This window comes from Vidua chalybeata, chromosome 4 (assembly GCF_026979565.1).
Source record: "Vidua chalybeata isolate OUT-0048 chromosome 4, bVidCha1 merged haplotype, whole genome shotgun sequence".
Classification (NCBI taxonomy): Eukaryota; Metazoa; Chordata; class Aves; order Passeriformes; family Viduidae; genus Vidua; species Vidua chalybeata.
The window spans coordinates 72,914,258-72,931,692 of NC_071533.1; the positions used below are offsets into that span (position 1 = coordinate 72,914,258).

The 17,435-nt window shown below is 44.4% G+C and overlaps 1 protein-coding gene across 2 annotated transcripts in view; it reads right to left on the bottom strand.

The window, feature by feature from the left end:
- The window catches only part of ATRN (attractin), a 143,837-nt gene that overhangs the window by 16,795 nt on the left and 109,607 nt on the right, over positions 1–17,435 (bottom strand). For both annotated transcript variants that reach the window (XM_053940318.1, XM_053940315.1), the window contains exon 26: positions 10,649–10,727. In XM_053940318.1, the coding sequence (XP_053796293.1) occupies positions 10,649–10,727 (79 nt within the window). The remainder of the gene's footprint in view (positions 1–10,648; positions 10,728–17,435) is intronic.

The window sequence follows — 17,435 nt, forward strand, 5'->3', positions numbered from 1 at the left end:
CATTGCTGGGCCTGCTCTGCCCTCCTGCACACAGGGACACCCGGGGACACACTGGGACAGACTGGGGCACACAGGGACAGACTGGGACAGACAGGGACAGACAGGGACACACAGGGACAGACAGGGACACCCAGGGCTGAGGCCCCTCTCAGCTGGGGCTTCTCTCCAGGCTGAGCAGCCCCGGCTCCCCCAGCCTTTCCTGGGCACGGGGATGCTCCAGGCCCTTCCTCAGCTGCGCAGCCTCTGCTGGCCCTGATCCAGGACATCCATGTCCTCCCTCCCATGTTGAGGACCCAGAGCTGGACACAGCACTCCAGAGATGCCCCCAGGGCTGGGCACAGGGGCAGGATCCCTCCTACACTGCTGGCACGGCTCTTCCTGCTGCCCCCAGGGTCCCACTGGCTCCTTGGTCCCCAGGGCACTGCTGGCTCGGAACAGCTGGCTGTCCACCAGGACCTGCTGGCTGCTCCTCCCCAGGTGCAGGACCCTGTATTTGTCCCTGTGGAATTTCAGCAGGCTCTCTCTGCCCATCTCTCCCAGCTGTCTAGGTCCATCTGAAGGGCAGCACAGATCCCTTGGGGCTCCTGCCACCTCTGTGCCACTGGGAACTGCCCAGGAGCCACCCACCCCTCACCCAAATCACTGATGAACCAAACAACACTGGGCCCAGTACAGAACCTTGGGGGACACCACTGGAGGCAGGCCTCCAAACAGACCCTACGCCACTCATTACCACCCTCTGGGAGCCTTCTGTGGTCTTTGCTTTGCCAAATCACCTATAATTTTGAGACTTTTTCAGTGCAGAGGACTGTCTCTGTAACTTGGGGGGTGCAGGCAAGGCATGATGAGGTCAATGTAGATAAGCTTGGGGGCTGTATGAGCTTCTATGGTTCTCAGTCTAGCTAAAAAAAACTGTAAAATTTTACTGCCATAAAAGGCATGTGGTAAAGTTTTCCTTAATTTTTGAAAGAAAAAAAGAAAGGGGGAGAAAAAAGGCATTTTGAGCAGATTGTAGATACTGTCACAAAGCAAAAACCCAACAAATCCACACAAACGGAGTGCTCGTAAGCAAACTTGTGTGTAACTCACACTTGAGAAAAAGGACACGAGGAGTGTTCGGGTATTTAAAGCACACCAGCAGATTGCAGACGAAAGCAAGTGTGAAACAGATTGCTGGGTTGTTGTTCCTGTAATTGTCCCCTTCAGCTATGGCAAAGTGCTTTGTTTAATGGCTATAAAATCAATGAACAAGCTGTCCTGATGAAGATGTCCAAGAGACTGACGAACTAAAAGCTATTAGTTCTTCAAAGGAAGTTATTTTACTAAAGAAAATGTGCAATTTGGCAACACTAGTCCTACTGAAGTCAAAAGTAGCTTTGAGAATATGGAATCACAGGATGGTTTGGAATGGAAGGGATCCCAAAGATTATCCAGTTCTACAGACAGAGACACCTTCCACTGTCCCAGGCTGCTCCAAGCCCCACTGTCCAACCTGGCCCTGAAAGATTTCAGGGATGGGAAAGACACAGCTGTTCTGGGCACCCTGTGCCAGGGCCTCACACCCTGCCAGGGAACAATTCCTAATTCCCAATATCCCATCCATCCCTGCCCTCTGGCAGTGGGAGCCATTCCCTGTGTCCTGTCCCTCTGTCCCTTGTCCCCAGTCCTTCTCCAGCTCTCCTGGAGCCCCTCCAGGCCCTGCAAGGGGCTCTGAGCTCTGCCTGGAGCCTTCCCTTCTCCAGGGGAACATTCCCAGCTCTCCCAGCCTGACTCCAGCCCTGGAGCAGCTCCGGGGCCTCCTCTGGGCTCTCTCCAGCAGCTCCACGTCCTCCTGCTGTTGGCCCCAGAGCTCTGCAGGTGGGCTCTCACCTGAGCATAAAAATGCTCAAACCAGATGAAATCAGAGGTCCTGGATGCAACCAAAGCAGCAAATGCCTAAGGGAACATCCTTTTCCTAATACCAGCTTCTGGTGTAGCACAAGTCATGTTACAAAGTTCCCCCTAAAAATTACACACTAATTTTAGAAATAATTGTTCTATAACTTTAATGTCACTTTTTACTCCAAGGCTTGCACCATGCCTGTTTAATCCAGACACATATCTATCCTTCAATACTTGTTTGGTGTGTCAAAATTTTAATTAAAAGATTTTATGATCCTGTAAGCAAGATAATGCGCTTTTCCCCAGTCAAGAGGCTGAGCATGACTTTACAAGTCAGCAGCTGTTATGTAGATACTCCAGAACCTGCCTTTCCCTCATTCCTAATGATGGGCTTTCTGAAATTTCAAGTGATGAATCTCAATACTCTTTCAAGTAAACCCTGGTTTTCCAGATGACACGATTAATAGGACAACATGGGAATATTTTAAGTCAATTAGGCCCAAAGAGGATTTAAAGGCAAGGTGTTTGACAGCCTTACAAAGAAATTACACAAACCTGTCCTGGAATACACCTCTGGCCTTCAATATGTGTATAAATGGAAACTGTGAGAATGTGCACACCTTTCATTTGCACTGAGTGCGACTTTTTTCCATATCACAGAATTATGGAATGGTTTGGGTTGGAAGACAGCTTGAACACCATCTTGTTCCATCCCCTGCTATGCTCTACCTTTCTCCTGGGGTGACTTTATGATGCTCATATCCCCATTCGTCTGCTTAGCCCAGAAATAAGTTTTGCACCTTTAAGGCTAGTTCTGAGAGCGAAGGGGGAGAGAAGAAGCGCGCAGTTTGTTTTCAGACACTGCCCTCACTGCTCCACATTCCTGCTCCTGGACTGTGCTGTCTGCAGCACAGACAGCGGGACAGAGCTGCCCTTTGCTGTTGGTTAGTTTCAGCTCGCTGAGGCAGAGAAGTTCCCTGGACTGTGGTTTTTCTCTTTCCTTGGAGCTGTTCAAACCTGCTCTGGGCTGAAGCTCCACCTGAGGCGCAGCGGGCCGGGCCTGGGCCCGGAGGGACTCATCAGAGACGGAGGGAGCCGAGCTGCAGCCCACGGAGGGACTGCTGAGTTTGTCTCTCTTTGGGAGCGGCAAGAGGTTTTATTGTTTGATATTGTTCATTCTTTGTGCTGGTGAATGCTTTGCCCGTTAAAGAAACAGTTTTTTCCACTTTTCTCCAAGGAAATCTTTCCCCAAACCAGTTGAAGGGAGGGGCTGCTTGAATTTCCTTTCTAGAGGAACCACTTTGGAGGTTTTCTCCCAAATTTGCCCTAAACCAGGACAACCTTCCACTAGACCAAGCTGCTCCAAGCCCAGTCCAACCCAGCCTGGAACCCTTCAAATGAAGTGATTCCTACCAGGAATATTTTAAATTCACACACATTGAGTAATGGACAAACTAAAATGAAGAGTGTGTTACTGATGGGAGAAAAACCTCCCGAGGAAGTGAGGAAAGCCTTGCCAGGCAGTAGTGCAGGGTCTCTCAGAGAAGACAAACAGCTATTCAGGTTACCAGGTTAATTGACTAATATAACCTATGGCGTGTTTCCTGACAGGAAAAGCCTGGACATTTTATCCCCACCATAAAGCAGCCACAAGGCTCCGTATAACCATTCTGCTTACATCCATCTCAGCACGTGCCCTGCAGAGACTGCTTCATGAGCACAGGGCCCCGGCAGCTTTGGGGATGGGGCTCTGGTGTTTTCAGACATGAAATAATGGTGATTTTTCCAGAAGAAAGTCACATATTCTGGATTTTATTTGCTCCTTATGAAGAATGGCCTTAAAAACAAGCTTATCAAAACAGTGATCTAGAACTTGTAAGGAACTCCAGTATCTATATAAGCAATTTGTCACAGTTTTTTTTTTTTTTTTTTTTAAGAAGGAAACACACCAGGAAGGAAAATAGTAGGAACTCAAGGAGGACAGTAGTGAAGTAGTGGCACAGGGTGCCCAGAGCAGCTGTGGCTGCCCCTGGATCCCTGGCAGTGCCCAAGGCCAGGTTGGACACTGGGGCTGGGAGCAGCCTGGGACAGTGGGAGGTGTCCCTGACATGGCAGGCGGGGAACAAAATGAGCTTCCTGGCTCCATAGGAGAATCACTGTACACTACTTGGAAGTAACATATAGATCCTGCTGTAGGAACATTTGCTTTATGTCATCGTAACTTGGTGACCATGGGGGAAAGGAAGTTACCTTCCAATATAAATGTTGGCATCAGCAAAAAATAAACATATAAACCATAAATATTCCATGAAGATAAGCCACAAATGTCTCAACTAAGTGATTTAAAGTATTTAACTACAATTACACTAACTACCATATAAGTCAACAAACAAACAATTTTCTCTGATGCTTTCATCATCACTGAAAATTAAGTTTTTAAGCCCCTAGAGCAGTGCACATATTAATGTTAGCTAATTAGTTTTGTAACTGACTTTGCAGGCTATGTTGAAAGAGAGAGGAGGAGAGAATTAATGTTCAAATCCTTCTCAACAGGCATTTCCACACTTCAAAACTATAACAAACCAGAAAGCAAAGCTGCTGGGAAGTTGCCTCATGCTGGAATGACAAAAGATATTTAATTCAGGGCTGATTAAGATAAGCAAGTTATTCATCATAATCATGCCCAGTAGGAGGGCATAGAAATCCTGACCTTTAATAAGAAGAATGAGATCATTTTTAAAAGACCAGAAGGATCTAGTCCATGCAGACTAAAATATACACCAATACCTGATAATTACACAATAGCACAATGAAGCTTTGACTGAGCAGAGCTCTTCTGGAATAATTACACAATCTCTCCCTGATTTTTCCAAATAACTAAATTAGATACCTGTATAGCTGATGACTACCATCAGAAAGAGACCTTGGAGTCTGAAACGAGAACAGCTTCAATACACCAGTCGTGGCCTTTTTTTAAGTAAGGCTGAACTCTCCTAGAGCTGGGCTTGATAGAATCACAGAATCATGGAGTGGTTTGGGTTGGAAGGGACCTAAAAGCCCATCCAGTTCCACCCCCTGCCAAACAGAAGGTTTGATCCAATGGGTTGGTATCCCAAGCATGATACTCCAGCTTCATCTAATTTGATACTCCAGCTTCATCTTTGCTCAAGCTCCCACCAGTTCTTCTACAGGATATAAAACCAAATTAATTCTCTAGCACCAACTCCACTGAAGACCCTGTCACAAGAGCTCCATGGCCTGCAAATGCCACATCTGTGGCTGCCAGCCCCATCTGACGTGTCCTACACAGAGAGGTGAGGGATCCAACTGGTCAGCTGGAACTGGCCATCTGCAAGTGCCCCCAGAGGAGCTGCACTGGGCACAGAAGTGACAGGAGCATGTTCAAACAAAACCAGACCATCCATTTCCCCCCTAAGCAGAAATCTCTTGCCAGCACTAATATTTTGGGATGTTTTTCCTCTTCAGGGTATCTTTTATTTCTGCTGCAATTTCCTTCCAAAGCCACATGGATCACTGCAGAGCACAGAGTGTTTGTATTTCGGAAAAAGCCTCCTGGCACTACGAGCTGGTTCCCATTCATGGATTTTAAATTTAGGGAGAGTGGAAAGTTACAATTATTTGATCTGACCTCTTGCCTAGCAAGAGTCACTGAATTGCACTATGTGATTGACCTAGAAAAGGTCCTTCCAAAAGCACTGATTCTGTTTCTAAAAATATAAATTACTGGCATTGCTACTCTCACCATTAAAAATAGGACAAAAACAGAACAGTTTTTTACTTTTTTACCCCCAGCTGCAGACACTGGGTGTTAAAGACTGGTTTGGTTTGGAAAGGACCTAAAATTCATCTAGCTCCAATCCCCTGCCATGGGCAGGGACATACTGTTTAAACTTTTGGCTGATCCTTTAGAAGATCCTCATCCCGTCATGAATTGTCTATGATTCTATATAAACCTTCTACCAAACTTTAAAAATTCTCTACAAATCCATTTCCCATATGATTCCTTTCCGCAGCCACTGATTTGCATCACCAAACCTCAATTGGAGAGGTTTTCCTTGGAGAAAATGAGGAATTTGTGATGCTTTAAACCCTTGCTTATCTTCCAGATAACAAATTAATCTTGCAGTGTTGCTCTCCACCATCTGCAACACCGAAAACATTGCCGAGAGTAGTGTGGACACAGTACTCCAATAACTGGTTACACCTGATAGTAACATTGAGCTCTTATTTTACTACTCATAAATGTAGGAAATGGAAATTTACATACAGCTTTTAAAACATCACAGCCACCATCACTTCAGTCTATTGTCCTGGGAACAGCTATTCTGGGAAGTAAATCCACCTTCACTGCATAAAAAAAAAGATACTCAGGTTCATGTTTCCCATTGTAATGAGAGAAATTATTGTGCTCACCACGTGACTCGACCTCCTCAGTCACCTACTGGCTGTGATTTCTCACTCCTCCAATTCTTGTTCTCCCTACAAACCACCCCAAAGCCAAGCTTAATATTCTCTTTTTGCTGACAGACACCAAATATTGCTGTCAGTGCTACGGAACAAGAAGATCTGTGTGGCAAATGACTGCTGAGAGCTCGGTGATTACACCAGTAAACCTTTCAAAGCACCTGGGACTGCCCAAATCTAGAGAAATTTGTTGCCAGAACTTTTAATATTTCTGCATAAGTTTGATACAAAATTCTTTGGAGCAGATTCTGGTCCAAAACACCACTGAAGACTCTAAACAAAGACGAAGATCCTGAATTACAGTTAGTTGAAAATATTCCAAATCGAAAGCTTTTTCTTTGACCAAGGATGCCCTTAATCACAGTCTAAGAGAGAAGATCTAAGAGATGAATGAAATACTAAGGGATGAGAGCAGGAAGGGGAAGAAAATGAAGGCAGGGCAATAAATAACACACAGCACAGATCCCTTGGAACATCTTTGCTGTAAAAAACACAGGAATCTGCTTGCCTACGTGGTATTCTGTGTGCATGGATGCTAGAACACAGGATGCCAGTGGAAATAAAAGCACAACTAAGTTCTGAATACACTTGGGAGGGATAAAGGTTTCAGCAATGAGGTTGAGACAGAGCAGGATAATTCCTGCAATAAATCAATACACGAACCCCCTCCTGAATAACTGGGTGGCTTGCAGAGTAAAAATATTCAGTCTTATATAGCCTTGGCAGGAAAGGAGGCAAAATACAGATCATTTTGTTAAGGGTGAAATGGAGCTCTAGACACCCAAATTTAGTTATATCTGTAGGTGCTTGCTATTGATACTCCCCCCACATTCTGAAGAGGCACAGGGAGTAAGCCAGCTGATCCTCCCCACCCCGGGTCAGCCACATTCCCTTTGCTGGGAGGGAGCTATTTCTTGCTCCCAGTGAAGGAAACAAAGAGTGAGGGTCAAGAGGATTTGGATGCAAATACAGGACAACAGGACAGAAAATTCCTGACAACAGATGAGCATATTGAAATTCTAACATCATGCTCATACTTTGTGCATTATTCTCTATTACCACTGTGATTCCTTTAAGATGTCATTTTCTACAGACAAGACAGAGAGGTTTCCTATGCCTATTTCCTAATATCATTCACCGCATTCTAAGCCTCCTATAAAAGCTGCCTTTTTATTTCTATTTTCCCTTTTTAAGATGTCTGAAGACACTCAAACATGGGGCTCAATGGCAAGGGAATAAACACACAGTTTACAATTCCATCTCCTGAATGCCTGATGCAACACAAATTCCCATTTTTACTGCAGGTCGAGTTTTACACTCTGCAAGGCCTGAACTTCAGCTCAGTGTTCCAAACTCATTTTCCTGCAAGCCCACATTGGCCACGCTGTGTCTGCACACCCCACAGACCCTTCAGCCTGGATGCTGAGAAGCATTGACACAGACACCTGCAAGCAGCTGGGCAGAGAAGTTTAGCTGAAATACAGAAAATAAAGTCAGGAGAATCTTGTGTGTTCTACTAGATCCTGATGGAGACTTTGGATTTGTAGCATGCTGCCTTCTACGTAAGGAGCAGAGCAAACTTGGTTTCAACCAAATGATGCTGCTGTGTTCCATTACCAGCCACAGCAAGCACAGCTGTCTGCCTCCTCCCAGCACATTTCCCAAGCAATCCTGGCTGTGTAATTTTGACCACTAAACTTGGCAGCACACTCCTTTCCTGCCCTACACATATGTCACAATAAGCCTCAGCCACCAGCTTGTCACTCGTCATTGCCATAAGGATTTGGGCACCTGCAGTGCTCCTGCTGGAAGCAGAAGGGAGGGACAGCTGGGAATTACCTGCACATTGCATCACATCTTACTGGCCTCTGGGCTAAAATCAGACAACAAGCACAGAGTTACTACACACACGGGAAGTTACTACAGAGTTACTACAGATGTGAGAAACAGGTGATTGTAGCTTGGCTACTGCTAAAAACACAGCCCAAACCAGAGAAAGATCTTCTAGTTCCAACCCCTGCCATGGGCAGGGACACCTTCCACTATCCCAGGGTGCTCCAAGCCCTGTCCAGCCTGGCCTGGGACACTGGGACATTGATCATTCTTTAAAACTACTAAAGAGACTTTTGCTTGGGTTTATCGAGAATCAGTAAAAAAACCTCCACCTTCAAGCTGTAAAATCATTTTAGATACCAAATTCTTGGGTGGACTTTTGCTTCTGGAGAAAGTGTATTAATATATGTAATTATGGCACAAAGATTTTAAACTGTTTCCTCAAGATTTACAATATTTTTTACAGAAGATTAATGGAACAACAGAAATCCATTCATTACACTAGATAAAAAGAGCAAGATAAATAACAGCAAAAGACAGGAATGTGCCTGGAAAACACCACCCTGATGAACTGCCTTTCAAACAGCCACACATGTAGATTGAATTTAGACTGAAACATGCCAATATGTTGCCAGTACTCCAGTTTGGTTGTTTTTTTTTTTCCCTTAAAACATGTATCAGACTGTAACTTAATTTACAGAGACATTTCTCACTTAGGCCACCACTCAAATACTTTAACTCCAAAGCACAGTATTTACTTCTTGGTCTATATTCCCTATACATTCCTAGGTAACATTTAACCCCAGGAGCCACAGGGGATGTTATGCTGACTCCAGCTTAGTTTCTTGCCAAGAAAACAAGCAGGAAAAAAACAGCTGCCCTAGTAAAAATTTATCTACCTTCAGAGAATACAGAAAACCTCAAAGACTTCCATTATTTCCAGGATTAAGGGTTATCTGTTTGAAAAGCAATGATTATATTCTGCAGTGAGTTCACCAGTAAGAGCAGAAACATCTGAAGCAGAAACAGGAAGAAGAGAAGAGTTATCAGACATCATCCTGCTTTATTACCAGAGAGGAGCTCCTCACATGGAATAAATTCATATTATTCACACCACTGCACTGCAAAGTACAACCAGCTACAGATTTCTGATGATATGCAGGAAACAGGGACTTGCAAAGAATTCCAACACCATAAAAATTAATCCCCCAAATCCTCGATCAACTCCTGTGTGGGAGCAAATCACTCTTGAACACAACAGTGACATGAGTGAGTGTCTGCAGCTGCCAAGAGCTTCAGCCCAGCAGGACAGCTGGGAGGAAAACCTAGAGGAATGGGCAGATCTCACCTGAAAATCCCAAAGCAGGGGAGAAACACACCCCATTCCTCAGAGAATCTGGCCTCAGGTGATGACTTACAGATAAGTATATACAGAAAGGGCACACGGACTCGCTCAAATGATGTCTGGCTTCTCTCATTTTGCATAGAAATAAACAGCTTAACACAAGACCAAGCTCCTAAAAATAATTCTAGATGCAGCTCAGCCCAGCCTCTGGTAGCTGCATGTTCCACGCTCCTAGCACACCACGGAAACCCAAGGAGTGTGTGGGTGGCTGCCTGTGGCACCCAGGACTTCTCTAAAACACAGCTCGTGTACGTGGGCATCTGTGCTGAAAAACGGGGACTGAGGACACGTTCTCTGTGACACGGCAATTGCCCACCTCACCTTGGTCACCCTGAGTGCTTTGGGTGGAACAGGAAATCAGGTTCCACTGAGAAGCAAGAAAAGAAGGTAGTGAACAAAAATAAATCAGGGATAAACAAGAAGGAGCCAGATTTTGGGGGTGTAAAGCACTAAATTATTTACATGATGCAAACACAAAACGTTGTAAAGCTCATTTGGACCATGGGTAGGTGAAGAGGAAAAAACTTTTACTCTAAAATTCACATTTTTAAGGGGTAAGCCACTGGGTGGCTTCCCCACCTTTTTCTTATGCTTCTAATGTTCCAGGGGGACAAAAAAAATCAACCACCCAAAATATCTGAATAAGATTTAATTTGAAAATGGGTATTTGACTTCTTTTTTTAATGTATTATACAAGAGCTAAAGTTTTTATTTTCTATTTCCTATTTTGAAACAGATATAAAGAATCTCCTAATTTATGTGGTTTGGTACTTATGCTGTCTAGAAATAGAAGTTCTGGGAATCCAGGATATTCACCCCTATTTTTTTGGTGCTTCACAGAAACTGCAGCAGCAGGATACTAAAATAACATAATTTGTCACTGAAACTGTAATCAAAAATACGCTAAAGGCCTAAACAGCAGCATTAACTGAATTAGTTTAGCTTTCAATTTAAGGTTAATGTGATGCATATATGAATAAATATGCATCTAGAGAGAACAACTATTAGAAAGTAATTTAAGGACAAACACTTTATCCCTCTCACCTCTCTCCGTCGTGATGCCCAGCAACTTTGTTTAATCTTCCAAACCACAGCTGCCACCAGGAGCAATGACAGGAAACAACTGGAAAGGAAAGGAAAATAAATAGAAAATAATATTTTATTGCTCTTGCTCATAACACACTGGCAGCTGAAAAACTCTAGGAAATGCAAAGTTAAATGAAAATTTCATATATTAGAGATGCACTGAAGACAGATAATCCAGCACAGTTCAGTGCTTCTGATACCCAGTGAGGAATGACACACTTATTTTCATTATTTATATTGTTGTTTCAAAGTTCCTTATCTGACTTCCTTAAATGACAGTAAGGCTGAAAGATTTTATCAAATTTAAAAAGCCACTATTGCCTATCTCTGGTGCTATTTTAAGTGAGAGGATAACCACCAAAAAGGAAAGCCTTGAAAGAAGTAGAGAAATTTGATTATTATTTCCTTTCCAAATTACAAAAGTAAGATACGGTGGAGAGCAGGCAGGCTGTTGAAGAGCTACAGCCAGGCATTTCTTGATTTCCCCAAATCTGTATTGGTTTTCTTCATCAAAAGAGGGGGTGAAAAGGATGAATGGATATATCAATTTCTGGGGAAAATGCAGGGAAGCAGATATAATAAAAAAGAGTAATAATAACAATAATTATAATAATTACAATAATAACTGACTGTATTGACAGATATGATCTTATCACACTGAATACCTAATGAGCAACTTCAAGGCACGCAAGCTAGGATTAAAATCTGAGCCCCAGTGGAAGCCTCCCTCCTCAAGGACTGCACTGATGGGTTATAGAAAACATCTCCAAAGCCCTCCTCATGTCCCAGCACGTATGGAAAGACAGGTTAAAGGAAAGTTTCCATGGAAAGAAGAACAGGTGACTGATGTCTCAGCTGCAGCACTCACAGTAACCACGGGCTCTGGATGCTCCCAGGGCTGTCTCTCCAAGAGAGAACTTGCCCAGAACTGTAGGGATGTTCTCACACTGCACCCTGCCAGGAGGGGACAGCCGGGGTCAGGCTCTGCTCCCAGGGAACAGGGACAGGAGGAGAGGCTCAGGGTGGACATTGGGGAAATTCCTACATGGGAAGGGGGTCAGGCCTTGGAAGTGCCCAGGGCAGGGCTGGAGTCCCCATCCCTGGGGGGATTTCAAAGCCCTGTGGATGTGGCCCTTGGGGACTGCTCTGTGGGGGCAGTGCTGGGGGACAGCTTGAACTTGCTGATCTCAGAGGGCTTTTCCAACCTAAATGATTCTGTGATACTATGACTTGGAAATGCCTATAATTAAACACCAGGATAGACAGCAGGAACCAGCACTGAGAAACGCAAAAGGTGAGGAGACACTTCTTGTTGCCCAATCACCATCTACAGACTACGTGATATGAAAACTCCATGGATGGAGCACAAACACCCAAAGGCAGCCAGTCAGTGATGGGATTACATTTTTCAGACTTAGATATGCACAGAAATATGCTTCACTATCATCTAGCATATAACATTAAAAAATGTGCACTTGTTTGACTTGAATGGTCCTGTCACAGGGTGGAATTCCCAGACAGGCTGTGGCTGCCCCTGGATCCCTGGCAGCATCCCAGGCCAGGCTGGACACTGGGGCTGGAGCAGCCTGGGACAGTGGGAGGTGTCCCTGCCCACAGGACTGGATGGGCTTTAAGGTCCCTTCCAACCCAAACCATTCCATGACTTTATGATTTCAGATGCAGTTTATGTGCAACATAAGCTGCTGCCAGGGCTTATCCGTGTCTACCTCCTCAGTACACCTTTATTTGGGGAAACAAGATGGAAATCCAAAGGGCAGAGGAAAATGCCAGCAATGCCAAAAATACCATTCATCTCAAGCACCTCTGATAAATTATCCATTTCAGAGGAGTTTCTCAGGAGGAGTTTTTCAGGAGGTCAGGTATATAGATGAACTTGCGCTGTGCCACCCTCAGCCACAAAGTCAGTGAGGTTTCCACCTTTACACAACAACACACTCCAGTCTCGTGTATCCATCAGACAGCTCCAGAAATACACACAGCAATGGAAGATACACATCAAAACATGCTTAACTGCTGTAAGGATGGCCCCTTTTTAGGAAAAAAGTGGCCTCAGCAATGAAAACCGTTGGACCTCTTATTTTGGGTCAATTTCATAGAATCACAGAACCTATGTTGGAAAAGACCTCTAAGATCATAGAGTCCAACCATTAACTCAGCACTACCAAGGCCACCACTAAACCATGTTCCCAGATGCCACATTCTTGGTGGCACTGTAAACATGTCTCCCTACATATTATTTACTCCCTTGGAGAAGAAAGCTAGAGTGGAGAACTAAGAGGATCACATTTACTACTAAATCCCCTTTCCAAAATGCAACACTGCATGAGTCTGCATGTTCCAGAGTCCTTCACTGGCTTCTCTTTCCAGCCCATTTCTGGCACCACAGCCAAGATTTTCTTGAGAAAATACAGAGAGGAATTAACAATTAAAGACTAATAAAAACTTCTCCTAAAACGCTCAACACAGTACCATTGTATTTCAAAAGAAGGGCACCATACATCTTTGTATTGTCACAAGGAGGCAGCAAATACCCACAAAAGCTATAAAATCACTAAGGAAATATATTTTCCCCCTTGAACTAACATCCCTTGGAAGCACTCAGGGAGAAATAAAAGGCAGAGCCTGCTGCAGTCCATCACCTGCTGGAAGAGCCCCCGGGGCAGAGCAAAGTCAAGATCTATTGTTGCGTTTACTCAGCCTAAACAATCCTGAAATAAGTTAAAAAAACCTGATGTGAATACATCAGTAGCTTTAAAGAAGGGTTTTTTCCAAGTTTCTGTGGGAAAGCAACATTGCAAATATGGAAGCAGCAGAAAGAAGCAGCTGTGTGCAGAGAGAGAGGTGCTGGGAAATTATCTGGAGTGAGAGCTGAGGCTGGCAGAGTCCTGGGTAGAGCTGTGCTCTGCCCTGCTCTCTCAACAGCTTCAGACACATCTCTGCCATGAATATCCACCTGCTTACAAATTACTTCCAAAACAAACATTTTCTGCAGGATTTGCTTTGCCCTCTCCTTCTCTTTTCTTCTCTGAAAAGAACAGCCTACTAAGAGCATCCTTCACCCCAGAAATCCACTCTTCACCCAAGTCTTTTCTCTGTAGCTTCCCCCATCTCAAATGGCTCCAGGCAGAGCTCAGAGCCCCTTGCAGGGCCTGAAGGGGCTCTAGGAGAGCTGGAGAGGGACTGGGGACAAGACCTGCAGGGACAGGACACAGGGAATGGCTCCCACTGCCAGAGGGCAGGGATGGATGGGAAATTGGGAATTAGGAATTGTTCCCTGGCAGGGAGGGCAGGCCCTGGCACAGGGTGCCCAGAGCAGCTGTGGCTGCCCCTGGATCCCTGGCAGTGCCCAAGGCCAGGCTGGACATTGGGACTGGGAGCAGCCTGGGACAGTGGGAGGTGTCCCTGCCCATGGCAAGGGGGTGCAACAAGGTGATCTTTAAGTTTCCTTCCAACCCAAACTACTCTGTATTTCTGCCAACTGTTGGATTTCCATTTTCCTATAGCCTGTGACATGTCCAGTTTGAGACCAGTTAAATTTTTCCAACAGAAAAAAAGGAAACCAGCAAACTCAGGTGTGGAATCAGACTGGAAGGAAAAAGAACCATCAAGAGCCACCTAACACCCTGGAGAGTTTTTCATCCCAAGGAAATTTGAACATGACTCCATTTCAGCCAGGTTCTACCAAGCAGAGCTTCCATTGGCTCACACAGTTATAAAAATTTGTGCTTACACAGCATCAATATTGCAATGCAGGGAGGAGATACATTTAAATTTTATGGACAATAGTCTATTTGGCAAATAGCTTTATTAATTCATTCTTAATTATTCATTAGATTATTTCAATACAATAAATGATCAATGTGGTTATAAATAATATTTCCTCAGTTGGCCTCAACACACACATGAAACCTCAGCTGATCAGCCTTCAGGATACCACAGGGTATTCCCACAGTGACACAAAAACTTGAACTTAAACACACTGTCTGGTTTTATTCTGGACTTTAATCTCCTTTTCACCACAGAGAGAATATTCTCTCCACTCCTAGTATCCTTAAAGCTTTTCATACAGGTACACTTTCATTTTTAGATGTCTGGAAAACTCCTTCAGCACTTTACTGTAATGCATTCTCAGGTGGGGAGAAGAAAATCCATCTGGTGTATTAGGGCGCAATTATTAAACCCTTTTGAAATGTTTATTCACATCAGAATTGCTTGTAAAAAAAACGGCAGCTTTAAACACCAAAATGTACAGCAGCTTCACTGCTAATGTGCTTTAACATATACAGGTCACTTAATAATTTCAGAAAGCACTGCCATGATTACTAGAAACACAGCCCAAGTTATTTTGATGAATTAGAAGCTATTTAAGTGCTATTTACAAGTAAATTTTAATATGCTGGAGAGCTACAGGATACATTTTAAAGTACTGGATGCATTAATCTTGAAATAATTGGAACAAGTATATAACCATGTGGTTAGTTGGGCTCGGTCAAACAGCTGCCTGCAGCCCACCAAGCCAGATTCCTGACCTCATCCTTCTGCTGAAGATGGCACAAGGCTCAACAAGCCACAGCTCACCTTAGCTATGGCAGAGGAGGGCAGTGGAGGCAAGGGGCTGGAGTACAGGGGCACGGGTTAAACCCAGGTGGAAATGAAGCACTGCAAAGCCACTCAACCCCCTTCTCTTCTCCCCCACCCTGGTGGCATGGGGAGGAGAATCAGATGTTAAATTTGTAGGCTGAGAGAAGAACAGTTTAGTAATGGAAAACAAAAGAAATACAATAAATAGCTAATAATAATAACAATATTAAAAAGAGAAATGAAAGAAACCAACCAAACAGCTGATGCACAATAAAACTGCTCAGCACCTGCTGACCAGTGCCAGCCCCCCTTCCCAGATCAGACCCTTGCAGGTAACTCCCCCAGTTTATACCCTGGGCATGATGCTCTGGGCTGTGGAATATCCATTTGGCCAGTTGGCATCACCTGTCCCAGCTATGATCCCTCCCAGTTTGAGTAACTCCTCACTGGCAGAGCAAGAAAAAAAAAAAAAAAAAAAAAAAACAACAACTTATGAGAAACATAACTTAGCAAAACCCAAAGCATCAGTGTATTATCAACATTATTCTAACTCTGAACACAAAACACAGCACTAGAACAGCACCTGAGAAGAAATTAACTCTGTCCCAGCCAAAACCAGGACAGCAAGTCTGATGAGAAGCAGATGAGGGAGCTGGGAAGGAGCTGGAGAATTCCTGAGGGAGCTGGGAAGGGGCTCAGCCTGGAGCAAAGGAGGCTCAGGGGGGACCTTGTGGCTCTGCACAGCTCCTGCCAGGAGGGGACAGCCGGGGGGTTGGGCTGGGAACAGGGAACAGGGACAGGAGGAGAGGGAACGGCCTCAGGGGAGCCTCGGGGTGGGCACTGGGGAAATTCCTACATGGAAAGGACAGGGCTGGAGTGCCCATCTCTGGAGGGATTTCAAACCCTGTGGATGTGGCAGCTGGGGACATGGGCAATGGGGGCAGTGCTGGGGGAGCGCTTGAACTCGCTGATCTGAGGGCTTTTCCAACCTAAATGATCTTATGATTCTATTCTGTGATAATGGAGGATGAAGTAAAGAGTGCTGAGAACATGGAAAGAAGGAAGTTATGGATGCTGTACTGTTAATATTCTTCATTTTGTTAGAAATATTGTGAAGATATTCCCAAGCTCTTCCTTTTTCTAAGAGGAAAAGAAAAAAGACTCAGACTGTATTTTAAGCACATATTTAGTAGTGCCATTTGTGCTGTAGTAAAAAATTATTTAATAAGCAACAAGAGTAAACAAAATATCTGCAGCATAACTACAGATATGAATTACTGCAGGAGGCCATTCCCACTTAATGAAAACACTGGGAAAATACATACAGTCAAGGAAAACAATATACAACACATAAAACCATCTGCCTGAGTCTTGTACTGAGCAAACAGTGCTCCTGCTCAAGTTTGTCTGAGGAACAAGTCCAATTATTTGTATGAAACTAAAACTACACCATTTCCATTCAATATTCAGACCCTAATAGGGGCACATGAGGTTTGATGTGCCACCATGAAAACACTAAACTGGCAGTGTTTGTTCCATTTCTGAAATAACACCCATTTCTCTAACAATCATTGTAAGGCTTCGGTGGGACACTTTGGATCATGGAATCACACACTGCTTTGGACTGGGAGGGACCTTATATCCTGTTTCAACCATCCTGCCATGGGCAGCTACAGCTCCCACTGGACTAGAGCAGACACTGGACTCCCTTAGAAGGATGTTTCAAGGACAGATAATGAAGACAAGACAAACAGCAGGCAAGAAACACAATGAGTTGTGCATGTGATAACCAGCAGAGAAGTAGAGTAGAAGACACCTGAGGTATATGGTAAATCCATGTAGAAAAGCTCAAGATGAGGTCACAGAATATAATCATGGAATGGTTTGGCTTGGAGAGACCTTAAAAGGCCATCTAGTCCAACCCCTCTGCCATGAGCAGGAACATCTTCAACCAGGTGAGATTGTTCAGAGCCCTGTCAAGCCTGGAGCGGAATGTTTCAGTGAAGGGGTATCCATCCCTTCTCTGGGAACCCTATTCCAGTGTCTCACCACCCTCACCATAAAAAATTTCTCCCCTGATCTAGTCTTAATAGACCCTCTTTCAATTTAAAGTCATCACCCTTTGTTCTGTCACTACAGGTCC